Below are 23,358 nucleotides of genomic sequence, written 5' to 3'. Positions count from 1 at the left end.
AACGTGTTTAGTCCCTTATTTGAGCCGAATCTGGGTTTGACATGATTTGTGGAGCTCCCTCTGGTGTTGTGATCGTGGTATTCACTGACCTTTGGGAAGTATTTTGACATGTACATGGGTACCTTGGTCGTGTAGTGTATCTTGTAGACCAGGCCCATTGCAAGTTGTTGTACTCTGTCGTCTACTCTAAGCCATCCTAGGTTGTCGAAGTGGGCAGGGGTGAGGTGGGTTCTAGGAGTAAGGTCAAGCAGTAGTCTGACCAGTTTGTTTTGAGATGTTTGTAATTTTGTTTTTAGCGCCTTTGAGGTGCTTTGGTACCATGAGGTGCAAGCATAGTCGTAGTACCCCTGAATGAGTGCTCCTGCCAGAGTCTTCAGGGTGTTCTTGTTTACCAGAGAGGAGATCCGGTACAAGAATCGAGTTCGTTCGTATGACAATTACATGACATACCATTGCAGATCTCAGTTTCATCTCACTGCATATTAATTTGCATGACTGTGATACCGTATGTAGCTAGCATAGCATAGCATAGCATTACATATTACAGCCGGTGATCACATAATTTCTACATCATATTATAGACACGTATACTATTATTTATTAACATACCTTTAATCATTATTAAAACAAAAATGTTTGCACAAAACCTTTTTATAATGGAATTGCAATGGAATTGCAATTGTAAAATTGTATATTGTAGTGTATATAGGAACCCGTTTCTCAGGAACTTATCATGTCTTTTTTTTTACCATGCATATCTTGTGTCTTACCTATTTTATTTGGTCTATGTTTATTTTTTTCTATGCCTATTTTTATTATTGTATTTAGCACAATCAATGCGGGCATGACCACCCGCATTTCACTGTATGCCCTGGTATGATGTACTGTATGTGACAAATAAACCTTCTTGATTCTTGATTTCTTGATTCTTGAAACCTTTATTTTGAAAATGACAGTCTATTTCTGACCGGAAGTAGAACCCCTCATAAACTAAGTGGCTTGACTCGGCTGGTGGTTAGTTGTTAGCTAACTGTCTGCAACTCAACACACATCCATCCCACTCCCAGCGTCGGGGTGTTGTCGTAGGAAACAGCGCTTTACACCATGTTACGTTCCTTATTATCATCTAAGGTAACGTTGGCCACCGGAGACAACTTAGACGTGTTTTCTATTTGAACGATATGACTGTTATATTGACGTTAGCCGGTGTGAGGTACCGTTAGCGATGCTAGCTCGGGCTAACAGTACCTGCCGTTAGCTCTAACGCTACTACAGCTGGGAGGACTGACTGCACAGCTCATAATGTATTAACTACTAACTAACGTTGGGTTTGTGTCTTTTGTCATGTTATTATGTCCACATGTCTGGCTAAGATAAGAGAAAACGACGTGCTTTGACTGAAATGTTAGCTGCTGTCGTAACAGTATCTATATATTATCAACAGACAGCTAACAGTATCTCCTATATGATAAACAGACAGCTAACAGTCTCTATATTATCAACAGACAGCTAACAGTATCTCTATATGATCAACAGACAGCTAACAGTATCTCTATATGATCAACAGACAGCTAACAGTAATACAGTATCTCTATATTATCAACAGACAGCTAACAGTATCTCTATATTATCAACAGACAGCTAACAGTATCTCTATATGATCAACAGACAGCAACAGTATCTCTATATGATCAACAGACGGCTAACAGTATCTCTATATTATCAACAGACAGCTAACAGTATCTCTATATTATCAACAGACAGCTAACAGTATCTCTATATTATCAACAGACAGCTAACAGTATCTCTATATTATCAACAGACAGCTAACAGTATCTATATGATCAACAGACAGCTAACAGTATCTATATGATCAACAGACAGCTAACAGTATCTATATTATCAACAGACGGCTAACAGTATCTCTATATGATCAACAGACAGCTAACAGTATCTCTATATGATCAACAGACGGCTAACAGTATCTCTATATTATCAACAGACGGCTAACAGTATCTCTATATTATCAACAGACAGCTAACGGTATCTATATGATCAACAGACAGCTAACAGTATCTATATATGATCAACAGACAGCTAACAGTATCTATATGATCAACAGACCGCTAACAGTATCTATATCATCAACAGACCGCTAACAGTATCTATATGATCAACAGACCGCTAACAGTATCTATATCATCAACAGACCGCTAACAGTATCTCTATATTATCAACAGAGAGCTGACGCCTATGTTTCTCTTCTTCTTCTTTGGGTCGTGTTGTTCAGAGCAACGTTACCCTAATAATTGAACAATTCCAACTCAAACAAAGATGCATGTACTACTACTTGGCTTAGTCATTAGTCTATATATCAGGGTTTGACTGACTCTTATGTATATACTCTTTTTTTAGACTCTTCTTGTATCAAAAACAGTACTGTATTTGTAAATCTGGTATGTCATAGATGTAGCAGTACTGTCTATCTGTATGTAAACAAGACGAAAGTCTTTCTCTGGTCTGCATCCCCTTAACAATTGTGTGTATTGAGCTGTACTGTACGCGTCTATTCGAATACCAACCGTTTTGCGAATCTGATTGGCCACTGACGTTTCTGGTCATGTGACATGTGCGCCCAATCGTGTGACGCGCCCATTTCCGCCCCGACCAGCAGCAAACTACCTAACGCCTAGTTTATCACTGGTTACGCTTAGGCGACTCTTTTGAAGTTGGTTACGGTTAGAGTTTGGAATCAGGGCTGGCGTTCTATCGCCCTGCTCTAAGACAAACTCTAACCTTAACCAACTTCGAAAGAGTGCCTAAGCTTAACCGGCGAAAGAACTTGCCGTCACACGATTGGTGCACATGTCACATGACCAGAAACGTCAGTGGCCAATCAGATTCGCCAAACGCACAAAACGGTTGGTATTCGAATATAGGCGTACTGTACCCATTCTGCAATCTGTTAATAAAGTTTTCAATCAATCAATCAGGGTTTGATGGACTCTTATGTATATTATGCCCAGTTTAATCACCTGTACATTGTATATATATTGTTATTGCACTTTACTGTTACATTTGCACTCTGGTTGGATCATGCCAAACTTGTTTTCGTTATACTGTACTTGTGCTGCATGATGACAATACATGACTTGAAGTCACTCATGTTACAGCTCTGACGTGTTTGCCTCCTGACAGTAGTCTCAACACATCGGAGAGAGACAACAACACGTTCATCATGACATTAAACACCAGGGTCACAGACCAACATGTGATCAAAATGTAGCCGCTTAGAGTTAGCTTGGGTTTCCTTTATAAATCCTAGACAACCAATTTGGTTGGTCGTAGACAATGTATGATTGTGACTTTATTGTATAATCTCTGTAATGCTGTCAAACAGCGACCTCTAGGCAAAGGAGGAGTCCCTCTTGGCACTGTGCTTTGTTTACATTTCTTTGTTTGGGTTTGATGGGCAGGTTGGATTTGAGCAGGTATATTTGTATGGCTGACCTGACCACACCCTATAGCCTGAGGCTTGGCCAGTGTGGTCAGCAACACATACCTGCTCAAATCCAACCTGCACACATCAAACCCAAACAAAGAAATGTAAACAAAGCACAGTACCAAGAGGGGATGTTTGGCCTAGAGGTCTCATTAATTTACAGCTGCTATCTTTAACTTTCCATGGGCAGCCAGCCAGGAATGGAACGTGATGAGAATTAAGGTGCTCCCATAGTCGAGCGGACTGTACACGGCAGGGTTTCCGTTAGAATTTTTTTTTGCAGGTCTGAGTGTCCGGTAGATTTCAATCTACCGGACAAATGGGATAAATTCCGGTCAGAGTTTATTGAGCTTAAAAACAATTGATAGGCCTATATAAAGAATGACATCATCAAGGCATTTATAATATTTTAACTTAAAACTAGGCTACTTTTGAGTATATAGTCATTAATATATTCCAAATAAAATAAGTCCCTCGAGACTTCGTGCTGCTGCCAACTTGAGGTGTCGGTGGGCAGTCTGCCCGACATTAAACAGCAGTCTGTTATAATCACATTTTTATGAGCTAACGAATTCCGTTATATTGGACATTTGTATTAATTATATCAAGCGAAGAACTGAGAAATTTGGCAGAGAGAGACTGCAACATTATCGTGGGTTTGCGTGATGACTCCACCTCCCAACGACTTGGTGCTGGTCATAATGTCCTGTGAAAATAATTCCCTCTAAGCACAATTTGATTATTTGAATTGTATTAAAATAGACTAAAATTAAATGGCCTATGCGATGAACGAAACAATCATTACATTTGTTTCATCGTTGCTTCACCAAGCAGCCGGTCTAATAATGACACCGCTGTGTCAGCGCGAGCTGGCTGTTGTTAGATCTACGTGAAGCATGGAGCTGCAGACCGACAGAGCAGCGGTGTTTTTAGGTCAAGTCAAGAGTTTTAATTGTCACGGCATACAGGTATACAATGAAATGCGGGTGGTCTTGCCCGCAACGATGTGCAATACAGTGGTACAACATATAATAGAATCAAAAAATGAAAAAACAACATTGTGCAGTAAACAGGTAACAGGTAACATGGAGTGACATCTCGGTATCTGTACATAGTTATTTACACAGCATATGGGACATGCTAGTTAGCTTTGGTAGTGCAATACACTGTTCCTGTTATTCTAATTTAAAGTGTCCTTTCCTTTGGCCATAAGTGTGCGTGTGTGCGACATGAGTGTGTGCCCGCTCATGTTAAAGTGTTAAGTGGCTGCTCGTGTGTGAGCGTGCACAGTGTGCGTGTCGTGTGTGTGTTCATGTGTGCTTGTGTGTGGATAGTTCAATGTTCTGAGCACTCAATGGTCATTGTTCATGGCTCTGATGGCCTGGGGGAAGAAGCTGAGCCTAAGCCGCTCTGTCCTAGTAGCTGGGGTTCGCAGGCGTCTGCCTGACCTCAGCAGCTGAAACGGGCTGTTATTGGGGTGGTGAGGGTCTTTCATTATCCTGCAGGCTCTGGATTTGCACCTCTTGTTGTATAGAACCTGCAGGGGGGGTAGTGCAATACCCGTGGTACGCTCGGCTGAGCGCACCACTCTCTGTAGGGCCTTCTTGTCCTGTGCCGTGCTGTTTCCATACCAGGCAGTGATGTTTCCGGTCAGGATGCTCTCTACAGCTCCTGAGTAGAAGGACTGGAGTATCTTCCCCGATACTCTGAACTTCCTTAACTGTCTCAGGTGGTAGAGGCGCTGTTTCGCCTTCTTTACTACTGTGTCTATGTGTGTTGACCATGTCAGATCCTCTGAGATGTGGACCCCCAGGTACTTAAAGCTGCTCACCCTGTCCACGGTGGCCCCGTTAATCATCAGTGGTGTGTGCGTCTCCTGCTGTCCTCTCCTATAATCCACGATCAGCTCCTTGGTTTTACCAATGTTCAGGAGCAGGCTGTTGTCCTGGCACCAGCGTTCCAGTACCTCAACCTCCTCCCGGTAGGCCTTCTCGTCGTTGTCCGAGATCAGCCCCACCACCACCGTGTCGTCTGCGAACTTCACTATGGAGTTGGAGCTGAACTTGGCCACACAGTCGTGTGTGTAGAGTGTGTACAGCAGGGGGCTCAGAACACAGCCCTGGGGGGACCCGATGCTCAGGGTGATGGTGTTGGAGGTCTGACCCCCCACCCTGACCGCCTGGGGTCTTTCGCTCAAAGTCCAGTACCCGATCAGCTTGTCCACCAGTCTGGTGGGGACTATGGTGTTGAACGCTGAGCTGTAGTCAATGAACAACAGTCTCACATAGCCCCCCTTCTGACGGTCAAGGTGCGAGAGGGTGCTGTGCAGTACCTGGGAGACCGCGTCGTCGGTCGACCTGTTTGTCCTGTATGCAAATTGCATAGGGTCCATATCACTGGGGAGGGAGGCACAAATGTGGTCCTTGACCAGCCTCTCGAAACATTTCATGACCACAGAGGTGAGTGCCACCGGTCTGTAGTCATTTGGACATGTTGGGGAGGGTTTCTTCGGTACAGGGATGATGGTAGACATCTTGAAGCAGGCAGGGACCACTGACTCCGCCAGGGATTGATTAAATATGGCGGTGAACACTGGGGCCAGCTGGTTGGCACAGGACTTGAGTATGCGTCCTGTTATGCCATCTGGGCCAGCAGCCTTCCTGGTGTTCACCTGCATAAATGCTCTTCTCACACTGTGTTCCGACAACGAGAGAGCGTCCCCGCCCCCCCGCGGTTGCCCCCCCCCCCCCCCTCCACAACAGCCGGCGCGCCAGTGACGTCACTAGCCGGAGAGCCAGCAGCGCCACTGTCTACACCGGTCCGGTCTGGGCTCAGCAGCGCCGCCCACCCAACAGCTGAATTGCCAATGGCTGGATTGGAGTACTGCATTCTGTGTGTCTGCAGATGGATGCTTCTCACAAATCTAACAGCCAGCTCGCGCTGACACAGTGGTGTCATTATTAGACCGGCTGCTTGGTGAAGCAACGATGAAACAAATGTAATGATTGTTTCGTTCATCGCATAGGCTATTTAATTTTAGTCTATTTTAATACAATTCAAATAATCTAATTGTGCTTAGAGGGAATTATTTTCACCGGACATTATGACCGGAGAGATTAAATATGTCGGACTTCAACAGATTTTGCCGGTCAAATACCGGTAATTACCGGCTAATGGAAACGCTGGTACACGGACTGGACTCTGCGGAGGTCCACTGGACTCTTTGAGCTTTCATAGTCGAGCGGATCTCCGCGGACCTATTTCCTACATGTCTCGCGCCAGTTTACACCTCGCGCCAGTTTGTGTGACACCAAGTGGGCGCCGCGGACGTCCGCACGTCAGAAAATAGGAGCTTCGCACTTGGACTCTGCTGTGCGTCTGCTTTGAGTACCGCTTGGGTCCGCTTTGAGCCCGCGGGAGTCTGCTCCGTGTACAGTCCGCTCGACTATGGGAGCACCTTTAGTGGTAGTGATGCACCGATGTGAAAATTGGTGTTTCAGCTGCTCGGTGTCTGGTCTGGAGTCTGCTCTGTGTCTGCTCTGTCTGCTGTGTGTCTGGTCTGGAGTCTGCTCTGTCTGCTCTGGAGTCTGCTCTGTCTGCTCTGTCTGCTCTGGAGTCTGCTCTCTGTCTGCTCTGTCTGCTCTGGAGTCTGCTCTGTCTGCTCTGGTGTCTGCTCTGGAGTCTGCTCTGTGTGGTCTGGAGTCTGCTCTGTGTCTGCTCTCTGTCTTCTCTGTGTCTGCTCTCTGTCTGCTCTGTCTGCTCTGTGTCTGCTCTCTGTCTGCTCTGTCTGCTCTCTGTCTGCTCTGTCTGCTCTGTGTCTGCTCTCTGTCTGCTCTCTGTCTTCTCTGTCTGCTCTGTCTGCTCTCTGTCTGCTCTGTGTCTGCTCTGGAGTCTGCTCTGTGTCTGGTCTGGAGTCTGCTCTGTGTCTGGTCTGGAGTCTGCTCTGTCTTCTCTGGAGTCTGCTCTGTGTCTGCTCTGTCTGCTCTGTGTCTGCTCTGGAGTCTGCTCTGTGTCTGCTCTGGAGTCTGCTGTGTGTCTGGTCTGTCTTCTCTGTGTCTGCTCTGTGTCTGCTCTGTCTGGTAAATCTGGACTGTGATTGAGATCTGCGGTGTACCTGGTGTTCACTCCGGTCAAGAGTCGAGACTGATTGGTGAACCAAGGAGCTGGTAGCCTGGACTCTGATGATGAGCTTTAGTCTCACTCCCCTCTGTCATCTCTCTCTAGAGGCAGTTGTCTAAATCATATCTACCAGCCATCTCCTTGGTGGGGGTCTCTCGTGCACACTGGGAGAGGCATTGTGGGGGTGGGGGTCTCTCGTGCACACTGGGAGAGGCATTGTGGGGGTGGGGGTCTCGTGCACACTGGGAGAGGCATTGTGGGGGTGGGGGTCTCGTGCACACTGGGAGAGGCATTGTGGGGGTGGGGGTCTCTCGTGCACACTGGGAGAGGCATTGTGGGGGTGGGGGTCTTTCGTGCACACTGGGAGAGGCATTGTGGGGGTGGGGGTCTCTCGTGCACACTGGGAGAGGCATTGTGGGGGTAGGGGTCTCTCATGCACACTGGGAGAGGCATTGTGGGGGTGGGGGTCTCTCGTGCACACTGGGAGAGGCATTGTGGGGGTGGGGGTCTCTCGTGCACACTGGGAGAGGCATTGACAAATGGATCATTTGATTAGTACGCTGTAGTTTATAATGGTGCAATAAACGTTATTATAATATAAATGGATCATTTGATTAGTACGCTGTAGTTTATAATGGTGCAATAAACGTTATTATAATATAAATGGATCATTTGATTAGTACGCTGTAGTTTATAATGGTGCAATAAATGTTATTATAATATAAATGGATCATTTGATTAGTGTAACTGAGGGGTACAATTCCCTGACTGTATTGATAAGTATGGTATCATTAAACCACTACCGCTTTATGTACTTTAACTACTGGCCACACAGTACATGATATAGATATGATGAACACTTTCCCACCTGATGAAACCAAGTCCACACAAATGTATCCGTCGAATCTTTAATATATAGCAAAGGGTATATACAACGTTCACGTAATGACATTTATGATTTGAATGCACTTGTAAGGCAAATGAGTATTCGTAGGCAAATCAACATTGAATGTCCAATCTCTGGTTACGCAGGAAGCAAGTATACAACCTGGTTCTTTAGGGAACTATAGCGATGGTACTTAATGATTATAGCTGGATACACTAAAGGGGGTCCCGCTGGTTGTAAGTCAGTAGGGGGGGGGGGGGGGGTTAGGAGAGCCGCTGGCGATATCCCATCTGGCCAACGATTTCTTGGGAGAATTCAGAGTGCTGAACACGGTGCCCACAGAACCTTGGTCCACAGATGAATACAGTTGGGCCCTCTTGTAGACTGTAGCTGCCGGTCCACAACGAAGAGACGTGAGGCGACCTCACTCGGGTTAGAGCGCCGTCTCACCTGGACTCCTCTCGGGGGTAGTTCCAACACTTACCAGTGTTGGCTGTTATCCATGGCATAATCAAAGCACCCAAAGCAAGTAGATAATCCAAGCCGTGTAGGGCTCGCCGTCGCCCGGGTAAGGTAATCCAATGTGCAGGTCCACTCGTCCTTGCCCAGAACTCCTCGGATGAAAGCACCACACGTGGTCTGCCCAGCCTGGTTAAGACTCTAGATAACGCGAGGAAAACGATGGGGGTACTGCTCACTTTATAACTCTAACCGAACGATGCACCATACATAATAGACTATTATTAACTTAATAGAAATACGTCCCACTCGACGGTATAGTGCCAAACTATGACAATTCAACTATTAATCCACACGATGTCTCAATGCCATTCTGAGGCCAAGTTGACCATACTGCACCACACGTGTATCGTGGGTGAGGCTTAACGTCTTGCCACTAGGTTGGAGGGTAAAGAACTAAGGGCTAAGGGAAGTTCTACTTTACTTGCGCCATATATATATGCGCTGTGAACAAATAGTACCATTCGTATTTCGGCAGACGTATTCCTACGCGGAACCGGGGCTAGTAACGACATGTTCGTCGGCACGATTGAACTTGAACCAAGGGGCTTGGCCAATGAGAGAATGAAACTATTATGGGCTGTTAGTAGACCAAAGGGATATTCAGTGTATATGTACAAGGAATATACAAGGGATATCAAACGATATACAAATACTATTAAATATATATCCATAAATAAATATATATATTCGGTTTAATCTGATCCTTCACAACAATTAGTATGCTGTAGTTTATAATGGTGCAATAAATGTTATTATAATATAAATGGATCATTTGATTAGTACGCTGTAGTTTATAATGGTGCAATAAACGTTATAATAATATAAATGGATAATTTGATTAGTATGCTGTAGAGTTTATAATAGTGCAATAAACGGTATTATAATATAAATGCCCAGAGTTTTATTTTTTGTGAGTGATTTAAATAAATGGAGCGCACCCTTCCTTCACAGTGGTGCTATGGGCCGATATATCGTGCATCACTACAACAAATAATTGTGTTTTAATAATCGTGATAACAAAATAATTGTGATTAGGATTTTAGCTATAATCGAGTGGCCCTAATATATTCGACTCATAGTTAAAAGGCCAAACTCACTGCGTTTACAAAAGGTTTCACACATTGGACTACACCTGAACAGGCTGGATTGTATTGTGTGTGGAACATTTTGGGAATGACATGTTGAGTGATATCGGACCATGTGTCAAAGCAGCTTGTCAAGTGACTGCTGATGAGAGGAACTGGTTCAGGCTAGCTTGGAACACATCAATTCACCTTAGTTGGTCTACTGGTCATGCAGAATTTTATTAGATTAAAATGTATTATCATCATACAGTACAATGAAAAGAAGTTTGGCATCCATCCAACCAGAGTGACAATGTAACAGTAAAGTGCAATAGTAACAATGTGCAGGTGATTTAACTGGGTATATAATTTAGTACTACTAGATACTACATACTAGACTGAGTAATAGTGCTAATCGGATGTATGTACAGAGTTGTAGTATTATGTACAGTGATACAGGTATAAAGTAGGGCTGTCTTAAATACTTCGAAGCTTCGTTCGATGGGCATGGGATTCAAATATGAAAATAAAATTAGATTATAAAAAATAAAAATAAAAGAGATATGATTTTTTTTGTTGCAAAATCAACTCTGCCTCTCTTCATTAACTACAACAAGCAATGCTGTTTGTTATTTAAGATGAGGACGGACTCTGCACTGACAGATTTGTGTTCAAATCAAAGTGTCACCGTTAACACCAGTGTTGTCATGAGTTTATTAGTCATGGGAGATTTCACATCACCGTGGCAACCCTACCTACCACTAGTGGTGGAGTATCATGACCTCTGGAACAGCATCCCCCTCAAATCTCCCCCTCCATCGAGTCTTTTAACTTAAATCTAAACTCAAAACCCATCTATACCGCCTGGCCTTCCCTGACTCACTCTGACTCTGGCCTTGCTTGTGTTGTTTTGTTTCCTTGTCTATCTGTTGGTTGTTTATATTTTCAGTTTATTCTATACTTTTCTGCACTTTTCTTTGTTTTTAGCTATGCGACTTACTGTGAAGCACGTTGGTCTAAATGTGCTATATAAATACATTTGATTGATTGATTGATCATACTGTATGTGTTTAATACTAGATTGAAACGTCTTCTACCACACCAGTAGTTTCTATATTTGTGTTTCCAGGTAGACTCCTCGTAGACGGCACCAGAGGGGCACCGGAGGTCCGAGCGGCGGGCGGCTGTGATGCTGGCAGGGCCGGCGGTGGTCCAGACTGACGTGAGGTCCAGCGAGCGGCCATGTTGCCCGGCGTGGGCGTGTTCGGCACGGGCAGCACGGCCCGGGTGCTGGTGCCGCTGCTGCAGGCGGAAGGGTTCGAGGTCCACGCCCTCTGGGGGCGGAGCGAGGAGGAGGCCTGCTGTCTGGCCAAGGAGCTGGGCATCCCCTTCCACACCAGCCAATCAGACGACGTGCTGCTGCACCAGGATGTGGACCTGGTCTGCATCTACATCCCGCCTCCGATGACGCGGCAGATCGCTGTCAAAGCACTGGGTAACAGATCTGTCACTCATCACCTATGTTACTGTCACTATACTACTAGGGGTGGGAATCACCAGTTTCATCCCGATACGATATCGATTCTTTGGACAACGATACGATATTTTCCGATATCACACAGTCTGCCACGATACGATACGATTCGATTCAGGTGCCTGCGATCGATATGAGACGATATTATATGCCCATTTAACACAATCGGTAACATTTAAATCAACAAAAAAAAAAGGCAATGGAAATATCATTTGACATTTTTATTTTTGAGCTCTTCCAGACATTTAAATGAAAAACAATCTATTGTTTTTAATACAAATAGACCTCCTGTTCACTGTTTTTGGTTCGTTTTTCTTTTTTTTTCGATATTAATATCCTATCACAGCACTGTATTTTGGCTGGAAAAGGCATATTGGGAGTCAGAAGGTGCAGTACCGGCCATATCCTGTTAGTGGGGCTATCTCGAGAATGCACTAACCCCCCCTCCTTCCCAGTCCCTAGTGGACCTCTGCTGTTCTCTCAGCTGTGAGCTCTATCAGCTTAGCTTAGTTAGCTCACGCTAACGCAACGTTAATTTCGGTATTTAACGCGACGTGGGCATAAAGGAATGGCGAGGATGGAAAGCATGTTAGATGCATTTGACCCCTTGTGGGGGAAAAAAACAACAGGCACTTATTTCGGGCAAAATAGGCGGACTCTGAAGCAATGCTGTCTAACGTCTACAGACTCTACACACGCTGAGCTGCGCTGAGCTAATGTTGTTGTTGCAGCCGGGCGGATATGCTCACGAGGGGATTTTCAAAATAAGTGTATTGCAATATGAATCGATCTTTTTACGTTGCATCGATCCTATATACTACTACCTACCTACTATGTTACTGTCACTATCAGGGCTCTACAGTGTGACCATTTCACTTGCATTTGCCCCTAAAAATAGATTTGTGCGAACCGGAGAAATCATTTAGGAGCAGTGTGCGAGTAATAGCTTTGCGTAGTGGGCGTGTCGGCGCGCAATGGTCATTTCATAATAGACACAGAGCAGCGCAGACCTTACATTTTCGAAGCTATGACATCTAGCTATGCAGCCCTGCATTGGACAGCTCTGCCTCTGTGACAACTCACCTCTCTCTCCCCCCTCCTCCCGCTTCCTCTCTCTCCTCTCTCTCCCCCCTCCTCTCTCTCCCCCCTCCTCTCTCTCCCCCCTCCTCTCTCTCCCTCCTCCTCTCTCTCTCTCCCCCCTCCCCTCTCTCTCTCCCCCCTCTCCTCTCTCCCCCCCTCTCTCTCTCCTCTCTCTCCCCCCCTCCTCTCTCTCTCCCCCACCTCTCTCCCCCCTCCCCTCTCCCCCCCTCCTCTCTCTCTCTCCCCCCACCTCTCTCCCCCCCCTCCTCTCTCTCTCTCCCCCTCCTCTCTCTCCCCCCCCCCTCCCCTCTCTCTCTCCCCCCCCCTCCTCTCTCTATCTCTCCCCCCTCCTCTCTCCCCCCCCCTCCCCTCTATCTCTCCCCCCTCCTCTCTCTATCTCTCCCCCCTCCTCTCTCTCTCTCCCCCCTCCTCTCTCTCTCCCCCCACCTCCCCCCCCTCTCTCTCTCTCCCTCCCCCCTCTCTCCCCCCTCCTCTCTCCCCCACCTCCCCCCCTCCTCTCCCCCCCCCCCCCCCCCCCCCTCCAGGAATAGGTAAGAACGTGGTGTGTGAGAAGGCAGCCACGGCGCTGGACTCCTTCCAGATGGTGACGGCGGCGCGGTACTACCCCCAGCTGCTCAGTCTGGTGGGCAACACGCTGCGCTTCCTGCCGCCCTTCGTGGCCATGCGGCGCCTGCTGGCCGAGGGCTACGTGGGCGAGCTGCAGGTGTGCGACGTGCGCGTCCTCGGGCCCAGCCTCCTGGACCAGTCGTACGGCTGGACCTGCGAGGAGCTGATGGGCGGCGGCGGGCTGCACACTGTGGGCTCGGCCGTCATCGACCTGCTGAGCCACCTGACGGGCCAGCGGGCGCGCCGCGTGCACGGCCTCCTGCGCACCTTCGTGCCGCAGAGCGCCTCCATCCGCGGCATCCGCCGGGTCACCAGCGACGACTTCTGCTTCTTCCAGATGCTGATGAGCGGCGCCACGTGCTGCACGGTGACGCTGAACTTCAACCTGCCGGGCGCCTTCCTGAGCGAGGTGATGGTGGTGGGCTCGGGGGGCCGGCTGGTGGCGCGGGGCACGGAGCTCTACGGGCAGCGCCACGGGGCCGGCGAGGAGGAGCTGCTGTTCGGGGACGACGGGGGCGGCGGGGGGGGGGCGGGGCCGGGGGGCGGCGGGGAGACTCCTCACCTGCGGGGGCTGGGCTCCATGGTGGCGGCGCTCCGACGCTGCTTCCAGGCCCACGAGGAGCGGCGGTCCTGGGCACGCGGGCCGGTGGCCACGGCGCCCACCTTCGAGGACGGGCTGTACGTGCAGACGGTGGTGGAGGCCGTCAAGAGGTCGAGCCGCACCGGGGAGTGGGAGGGCGTGGAGGTCATGACCCAGGAGCCTGAGCCCAACCACAGCGAGAGCAGCAGCTAGTGCTGCAGCGCGGGGTCAGGGGTCAGAGAGCGTCGTGTTGGAGCCAGAAGTCATACAGTGGTGTATTTATGAACATGTACAATGTGTACATATCACAAATAAGTAATATATAGACGTATTTTCAAATGAGTACATATATTACATATTCAAAAGAACTGTAAACCACGAAACGAGTTCCCCTGCTGGGAACGAACCTTGAGACTAACCCTTACCTTAAACTAACCATAACCCTAACCACACTGTTACCTTAAACTAACCATAACCCTACCTTTCTATCTTAACCATCTAATGTTAAAGTGGAGCAGCATCATAGTGTTGCTGCATCGGCTCTCTCCCACGACCGATGTTGGGTCGCACTGTTTGTTTCGCTGAAACGAAACGTAAAAATATGACTTATGGCTAAAACATAACGTATATCATGTACCTTTTGTTCCTGTGGTGGATTAGTACTTTATTGATGTTTTGTCATGAGAGCGTCTGAAGACCCAGTAGCCCAGCACTGATATGCTAACAGAACCCGCTACATGCTAACAGAACCCACTCCATGCTAACAGAACCCGCTCCGTGCTAACAGAACCCGCTCCATGCTAACAGAACCCGCTCCATGCTAACAACGCTCCATGCTAACAGAACCCGCTCCATGCTAACAGAACCCGCTCCATGCTAACAGAACCTGCTCCATGCTAACAGAACCTGCTCCATGCTAACAGAATCCGTGCTAACAGAACCCGCTCCGTGCTAACAGAACCCACTCTGTGCTAACAGAACCTGCTCCGTGCTAACAGAACCCACTCTGTGCTAACAGAACCCACTCTGTGCTAACAGAACCCACTCCGTGATAACAGAACCCACTCCGTGCTAACAGAACCTGCTCCATGCTAACAGAACCTGCTAACAGAACCTGCTCCATGCTAACAGAACCCGCTCCGTGCTAACAGAACCCGCTCCATGCTAACAACCCGCTAACAGAACCTGCTAATAGAACCTGCTCTGTGTTCTTTCTTCAAACGGTCATATTTATAAAAGAAAATTGATTTTAGTTTACTTTTGCACCTTCATTATTCTGATCCTCAATGTTTATAGACAACATTTAAAACTAAAGATAGAAATTTAGCAACATTTCACTTTGTAACATTTTCAAGTCTGCTTGTTGTGACTTCATTAGGGCTTTCTGGCTAAGCTGCAAAGGGTTAACCCTGAGCTTACTGGAGACGACCCTTGACCTCAAAGGAACGAAGATGAATCTTTTTGAAGGTTTATTTTTCTTTCATTTGACCTCTGACCTCAGAGTATATCTTCACCACTAGCATTCAGCCCTTTTCATCCAACTACCTATCTTTCCAACAACACCAAATACATTCATATTCTCCAAATTTCCCTCATGAGTTAATTCGGGTTGGCAACGTTTTTAATAATGATATTTTTAAATATTCTCAGTGGCCAGTGCCACATTATTAGGGAGAAAAATGATTGAGAATTCTCCCAAGTTGAGTGTGGCCACGTTTACTAATTGCACTGGTGTCTGTGATACCTTGAGTGTACTCTGGTATGACTGCAAACATGGGCACTGGGTTATTATAATGATGTAGAATAAATACTGGAATTCTACATGAAACGCTTACAATGTGAATGACTAGTTTAAGTGTCCAGTATAGAGGGTGAAAACATCATTGACCAGAGCATTTTGAGGTACATGGTGGACGGTCATGGCCTAACCCGGTGTGTAGATGCCAGGAATGAAAGGTTTCTCATGAGTACACAAACATTTAAAAGGGGAATCCCACCCTGTTCGTATTCCTATTTTACTACAGAGTAGAATGAGCTCCCAGTAGGTTTAGTGCTTCCGGAGAAATGGTACTAAACTACTGCATGTGCTTCAGTTTCTGGCTTTACAAAGGAGCACACCGCTACACGCAAGGACTGGAGGCGGTCACCGGCTACTCTATTACTTGGCAAAAGAGAGGTGGGGTATCGGGACATGATTTAAATGACTCATTGTAGTCGTTGAAACCCGAGTGAGGCTAGAGGGTAGTCATTGTGACGCCCGGCTCCACCAAACTAGCTCCTTGTTGATGTTTCTGAGGTCACGGTGCCGCTGGCCGCCATGTCTTACAACCTGCAAATTCAACATTTTGGCACCAATAGTGTCGTCAAAAACCATCTTTCTAGGTATTTCCTGAGCTTAGAAATTGTATTTAATGGTACATAATTCTCGATAGTTCAGAATCGAGGTAACGAAGCGGTGGAAATACAGAAGTAAACCAAGCGGATCAAGGGATGACGTGGTCAGATCAAACTGCAGGGGTCGGAGGTCGTGGTCAGAGGAAACTGCAGGCGTCGGGGGTCGCTAGTAACGTATTTACGTTTTAAGAAATTGTACGTAAGCTTCCTCTAACAGAACGTTCTCCCAACAAAATCCTATATCTTTTAAAGGTGCTATAGATAACATTTCTATGTAGATATTTTTTTAAATATATATAATACATGTAAATGTAATACATAGAGCTTTTAGAAAGGTGCGAAACAAAAGTATTGCTTTTCCCCCAAATTTTTTATTTACATGTTGTGTGCATGTATCCCCTCCGCGTGTTGCTTTTTAACAGCGGAGCAGTGCAAGAATGTGACAATTTGACCATGTGACCGCGGCAACGCGGGAGAGCGGCAGTGCGGAAATAGGCTGTCTATTGCCATTCTCTAAGACAAACGCTAACCTTAACCAGCTCCTTAACAGCGCCTAAACTTAACCGTTCTAACCTTAACCAACTCCGAAACAATGCCTAACCTTAACCTTAACCATGCCTAACCTTAACCTTAACCATAGAAAGAATATTGCCATTCTCTAAGACAAACTCTAACCGTAACCAGCTCCTTAACAGCGCCTAAACTTAACCGTTCTAACCTTAACCAACTCCGAAACAATGCCTAACCTTAACCTTAACCTTAACCATGCCTAACCTTAACCTTAACCATAGAAAGAATATTGCCATTCTCTAAGACAAACTCTAACCTTAACCAGCTCCTTAACAGCGCCTAAACTTAACCGTTCTAACCTTAACCAACTCTGAAACAATGCCTAACCTTAACCATAACCATGCCTAACCTTAACCGGCGAAAGAATACACGTTTAAAAAAAAAATTTGATGGGATTCGAACTTGTCAACAACGGACCGCAGGACCGCTGCGCTGCCAGGTGAGCTGAGCGCCGAATGAAAATCATGGCGGATTAGGGCGGTTACATAATGCCGCAAGCTCTGCCGCTCCGCTCCGCGGCAGAGCTCCGCTCTGCGGTTGCCGCGCCTGCCGCGGGGCGTGTCGCAGCCAATCAGGGAAAACGCGGAAGCAACGGCAGCACTGCTCCGCTGTTATTAAGCAATAGGCATCCCCTCCCTGCTTCCCATTTCCCCATGTGGAATGCACCTGATTCGATAAATGACATGCTGGTGCTCCAGTGCGACATCTAGTGGCTGAATGTTATCTATAGCACCATCTAGTGGCTGAATTTCATCTATAGCACCATCTAGTGGCTGAATGTTGTCTATAGCACCCTTTTTCTTTTTTCTTTTATACTTATTTGAATGGAACGAGAACACATGGTTTCTGGGAATCCGATGAAAATAGTAGATGATGGCTACAACTCCTGTGTGGGTCGAAACCACCAACGGGTCAAGAGGCTCTTGTGGGTGGAATCCACCAAGGGGTCAATTGATTGAAAATGTTAACAGATTGCAGAATGGGTACAATACAGTACGGCTCAATACACACAATTGTTAAGGGGATGCAGACCAGAGAAAGACGTTCGTCTTGTTTACATCAGGGTCCCCCAAGGGCTCAAGAGGCTCTTGTGTAGAAACGTGTAGCTGAGGTATTATTTAAATTCATACATTAACAAAAACATAGTGTTGTCATAGAAGGACAACATAGAACCGGTGATGCGTTTTCATCGTTGAGAGAGCAGGGCGGTGTGGCGGGTAAATGAGTTTCAGTCGTCTTGAAACTATGACATTTTGTTTACGTGTCGTGTGTATTGTATAACAATACACCGGAGTAAGTTGGCGTGTTTTTGTACAAGGTTTTGAGTTCCAATGTAATGACACGGGTGTACAACCCTGAGTAACCTTATAAGAGTCTATGCATAAGTGTCCATTAGATGCCCATTACAGTATAAATAACCTGTGGTCTGTGAAGATTCTGCCCAAGACGCCTTCAGGTTGCAGCTTGCGCTGGAACCTCTGTCTCCTAACCTGTTGACCGAGTAGAACCACTGGATCTGATGAGTTTAGTTTGTTTAGGACGTGTTTCCCTGTAGTCTCTCACTGTCCCACTCTGCTGAATAACTAACGAGACCCACTGTGTCCTTCACGCCCCACTACCAGACAGCCTTCCACTCCTCCCGGGAACGGGGAGTTCAGGACGCTCTGGTCGTAACTAACATCAACACGGATGCAGTTAAATAGCGTTTTTCTTTTCTTTTTGGCTGCTTTATCTCTTTAAGTTGTGCAACACGAGATGTTATTGTACATAATGAATGTACTTGATTCTTTAATATGATGTTTTTGAGCCAATAATAATAAGTCATACGACCTGTGCCTATCACCGTATCGCCCCAAACCCGGGTGTCGAGGAAAGATCTTGAAATCTCGTAAATTACCACTTTGTTGGGTCGTTATTGTTTCAAGGCGTATTTTCTGGTAAATTAACACTTTCTTGGGTCGTTCTTCAATGCGTGTTTACTGGTAAATTACCACTTTGTTGGGTCATTCTTGTTCAAGGCATATTTACTGGTAAATTACCACTTTGTTGGGTCATTCTTCAAGGCGTGTTTACTGGTAAATTACCACTTTGTTGGGTCATTCTTCTTCAAGGCGTATTTACACATCTGGTTTCGCCTCTGCTTCCAGAGCGCATCTGGTTTCTCCTCCTCTCCCAGAGCACATCTGGTTTCTCCTCCTCCTCTCCCAGAGCACATCTGGTTTCTCCTCCTCCTCTCCCAGAGCACATCTGGTTTCTCCTCCTCTCCCAGAGCACATCTGGTTTCTCCTCCTCCTCTCCCAGAGCACATCTGGTTTCTCCTCCTCTCCCAGAGCACATCTGGTTTCTCCTCCTCTCCCAGAGCACATCTGGTTTCTCCTCCTCTCCCAGAGCACATCTGGTTTCTCCTCCTCTCCCAGAGCACATCTGGTTTCTCCTCCTCTCCCAGAGCACATCTGGTTTCTCCTCCTCTCCCAGAGCACATCTGGTTTCTCCTCCTCCTCCTCTCCCAGAGCACATCTGGTTTCTCCTCCTCCTCTGCTCCCAGAGCACATCTGGTTTCTCCTCCTCTCCCAGAGCACATCTGGTTTCTCCTCCTCTCCCAGAGCACATCTGGTTTCTCCTCCTCTCCCAGATCACATTTCATGTACAACCTGAACCAACTGGGTTTATTGCACTTTTCCAGATGGAAGTAAGGAGACACGCGTCACACTCCACACTGACCTCACACTGACCCCACAGTGACCTCACACTGACCCCAGAGTGCTTTACAACAAACCGCTGGTTGAGTTTACAGATCACACAGCAGAGCGGTGCCTTCAGCTTCACCCCAGCCAGGTCGTCTGTGGACATTTGTTCAGTTCTTACTGTTTTGTTTGTTCAGATAAAATGTCACATATTTATATGCAGTGTGTTTTGAACGAGCAGCTCACTGCAAAAGGATCAGGACATTTGTCTCTGGAAGATTTATTCTATTTATTAATTTTTAATATTAACCATCATTCAGTAAGGTTCCCACTTCTTGTTATTATTACATTTTGATTTCTACTTCCAGCTTGTGAAATGTTCCGATTGAAGCTCTAATATTTATATTGTGTTTATGAATTAGACTTTTCTTTGTCGGTGTCGTTGTTGATGGTCTCACCGTGTAAAGACAGTCTGAGCCACTTACTGAGTCGAACTGCTGGCTCTGGACTCTACTGTTGGTTTCTTTGGAAAATAAATACAGTTATATTAACTAATTGTGTGTCTCCTTTGGTAAAGAACACCTTTTTATCACCCGACAGGTGCGTCGGCTCGTCTGTTTATGTGACCGCTGGTAACTGGAGCTGTTATACTGAGACTGAGTCGAGGTTGGTCACTGCTTAAGACTTTCTTGAATTTAAGAAAGAACTGATGTTAATAATTTAAAGCGATAAAGGTAAGATTATCATTTACTGATCCCCTTGGGGAAATTCGGGTGTCCTAGCAGGAGGGGAGGTACAGGCATGGGCAGGAGGGGGGAGGGGAGACATTTTAGCATAGTAGGTAGTAATTTAGACATATTGGCATAGTAGGTAGTTGGGTATAGTAATTTAGACAGAGTAGTACTAGGTAGTAATTGAGACATTAGCATAGTAGGTAGTAATATAGACAGCATAGTATTATGCTGAATAGTATATTCAGAACGCAGCGGCCCGCCTGATCTCAAACCTACCGAAGTCGGCCCATGTCACCCCACTTCTTAGGGACCTGCACTGGCTCCCCATTGCCGCAACGAATCCACTTCAAGGCCCTCGACCTGGCATACCGTGCGGCAAAGGGAACGGCTCCCGCCTACCTCCGGTCAATGGTCTCTAACTACACACCCTCAAGACCCCTACGCTCTGCATCTTCTAACTACACACCCTCAAGACCCCTACGCTCTGCATCTTCTAACTACACACCCTCAAGACCCCTACGCTCTGCATCTTCTAACTACACACCCTCAAGACCCCTACGCTCTGCATCTTCTAACTACTGTACACCCTCAAGACCCCTACGCTCTGCATCTTCTAACTACACACCCTCAATACCCCTACGCTCTGCATCTTCTAACTACTGTACACCCTCAAGACCCCTACGCTCTGCATCTTCTAACTACACACCCTCAAGACCCCTATGCTCTGCATCTTCTAACTACACACCCTCAAGACCCCTACGCTCTGCATCTTCTAACTACACACCCTCAAGACCCCTACGCTCTGCATCTTCTAACTACACACCCTCAAGACCCCTACGCTCTGCATCTTCTAACTACTGTACACCCTCAAGACCCCTACGCTCTGCATCTTCTGGCCGCCTCAGACCCACTCCTATCCGAGCTCCGGGAGGGTCATCAAAGAGAAGTCGCCTATTCTCAGTCCTTGCCCCACAATGGTGGAACGAACTTGCCACCCCAGTTAGGACAGCCGAATCCCGTACAATCTTTCGCCGTCGACTAAAGACGCACTTCTTCAATCATTATCTGAAATAGAAAAAGAAAACTTGAACCCTAACTAACATTACTGTCATGCACTTGTCCTAATATATGAACCTACACTACACCACTCACCCAACCACCTCAATGTACAGTCCCCCCCCCCCCCCCCCCCCCTCCTGCTGTCTTGTACAAAACTTGTAAATTGCTTTGGCTAAAGGGCAAGCGTCAGCTACATGACAATGTATATAGTATAGACATTAGCATAGTAGGTAGTAATTTAGACATATTAGTATAGGTAGTAATTTTGACACATTAGTAGAGGTTTATTTGTCACATACATACCAGGGCATACAGTAAAATGCGGGTGGTCATGCCCACATCGATTGTGCAATAATATTAATAATAAAATAGACAAAAAAACAGGTAATAAGGCAATTCAACACTGGCCCCTGTAAATATCCTAACCCAACCCCCTCCAATGTACAGTCATTTACCTAGTATGGTTTTGTCAATAGTCCAATGTACAATTTTGTTTGTTTGTACAGTGTCTCCCCCCCCCCCCTCAATGTACAGTTTTGCTTGTTTATACAGTGTGCCCCCCCCAACCACCTCCAATGTAAATTACCCAGTATGGTACCCAACCCCCCCCCACCCAACCTCCTCCAATGTACAGTTTCTACGTCAAATGTATATACTCCCTTTTCTTGACTCCTTCTGTATCACAAACAGTACTGTATTTGCAAATCTGGTATGTCATAAATGTATAGATGTAGCAGTACTGACTATCTGTATGTCATGTATGTCATATATGTCCTGATGAATTGAAAATGGGGGACCCTGATGTAAACAAGACGAAAGTCTTTCTCTGGTCTGCATCCCCTTAACAATTGTGTGTATTGAGCTATACTGTATTGTACCCATTCTGCAATCTGTTAATAAAGTTTTCAATCAATTCAATCAACATGTGCATGATAAAAAATAGACATGCTAAATTCCTGAGAAGGCACTGGGTCCTACTATACAATTTTAACTCGTCATTATGCTATACTTACTATATCTAAACTATACTATACAAGAACCACATCTGTTCTTTCCTTAACGACTTATATTCCTCATTCCTTTAAAGTGACTTCCATTTTGTTTAAAGCGATTGTTTAATAAAGCGACAGTAAGACGGTAGGAAGGTTAGTATTTTTTTGTAGGCCAAGCTGAAAGTTCATTCAAAGTTCTATTTATTTGTTTATTTAAAAAAAACAAAAGTATTAAAAAAGTAAGCAGGCAAAATATCATTATGCCAAAGATAAATAACCTGTCTCCTTGATTATTCCCAGTACAAGGCTCATTCATATCATTCTCCCTATATGGTACAACGTCACAACTCATGTTGGTAATTGGAATAGTTATTGTTATAGTGACTAGATGTCCGTGTGATCAAACACAATAATAATTGTTATTGTTAGTGACTAGATGATCAAACAATAATTGTTATTGTTAGTGACTAGATGATCAAACACAATAAGTGTTATTGTTAGTGACTAGAATGATGATCAAACACAATAATTGTTATTGTTAGTGACTAGATGATCAAACACAATAATAATTGTTATTGTTAGTGACTAGATGATCAAACACAATAACAATTGTTATTGTTAGTGACTAGATGATCAAACTCAATAATAATAGTTATTAAAGGAGCTCCCGTCTTATACGGAGCTACTGAGAAATCTTGATCCCCAGTTAGACTGGCTGACGCGCCGTTATATTCCTGGTCTCATACCAAACAGTCCTTGTCCCAATGACACAATGCAGGCAGCTTTCTTGGAAAATGATATTTATTTGCTTCACCGTGCAAACAGAATATCCTTGTTTTTTGTTCCTTAAACTGATTAAATGATAATGAATATGATACCTAATTGGATACAAACATTTCGACCTGAGACCTGCGTCGTACGTGCGGTCAAAAACCATTGCCTTTTCCGGGTCAAAACTCCTCCTCCTACAGGTGTACCTGACGCTTATATAAAAGAAGCGCCACCCCCTGG

General features: G+C 45.8%; 1 protein-coding gene across 1 annotated transcript; it reads left to right on the top strand.

The window, feature by feature from the left end:
• The first annotated feature begins 1,040 nt into the window (after positions 1–1,040).
• On the top strand, positions 1,041–20,117 carry gfod2 (glucose-fructose oxidoreductase domain containing 2). Its single transcript, XM_084308765.1, has 3 exons — positions 1,041–1,131; positions 11,223–11,588; positions 13,253–20,117. Exons 2-3 carry the CDS (start codon positions 11,336–11,338, stop codon positions 14,125–14,127), a joined length of 1,128 nt encoding a protein of 375 aa, XP_084164891.1. The 5' UTR covers positions 1,041–1,131; positions 11,223–11,335; the 3' UTR covers positions 14,128–20,117.
• The last annotated feature ends 3,241 nt before the right edge of the window (positions 20,118–23,358 follow it).

This window comes from Notolepis coatsorum (assembly GCF_963971535.1).
Source record: "Notolepis coatsorum genome assembly, chromosome: 2".
NCBI classification, from domain to species: Eukaryota; Metazoa; Chordata; class Actinopteri; order Aulopiformes; family Paralepididae; genus Notolepis; species Notolepis coatsorum.
The sequence above is the reverse complement of the archived record's forward strand: the minus strand, read 5'-3'. Positions and strand labels throughout refer to the sequence as shown.

Coding starts and splice junctions, on each gene's coding strand:
- gfod2 (XM_084308765.1), top strand. CDS start 11,336: ATGTTGCCCGGCGTGGGCGTGTTCGGCACGGGCAGCACGGCCCGGGTG. Junction 11,589..13,252: donor GATCGCTGTCAAAGCACTGG/GTAACAGATCTG, acceptor CCCCCCCTCCAG/GAATAGGTAAGAACGTGGTG.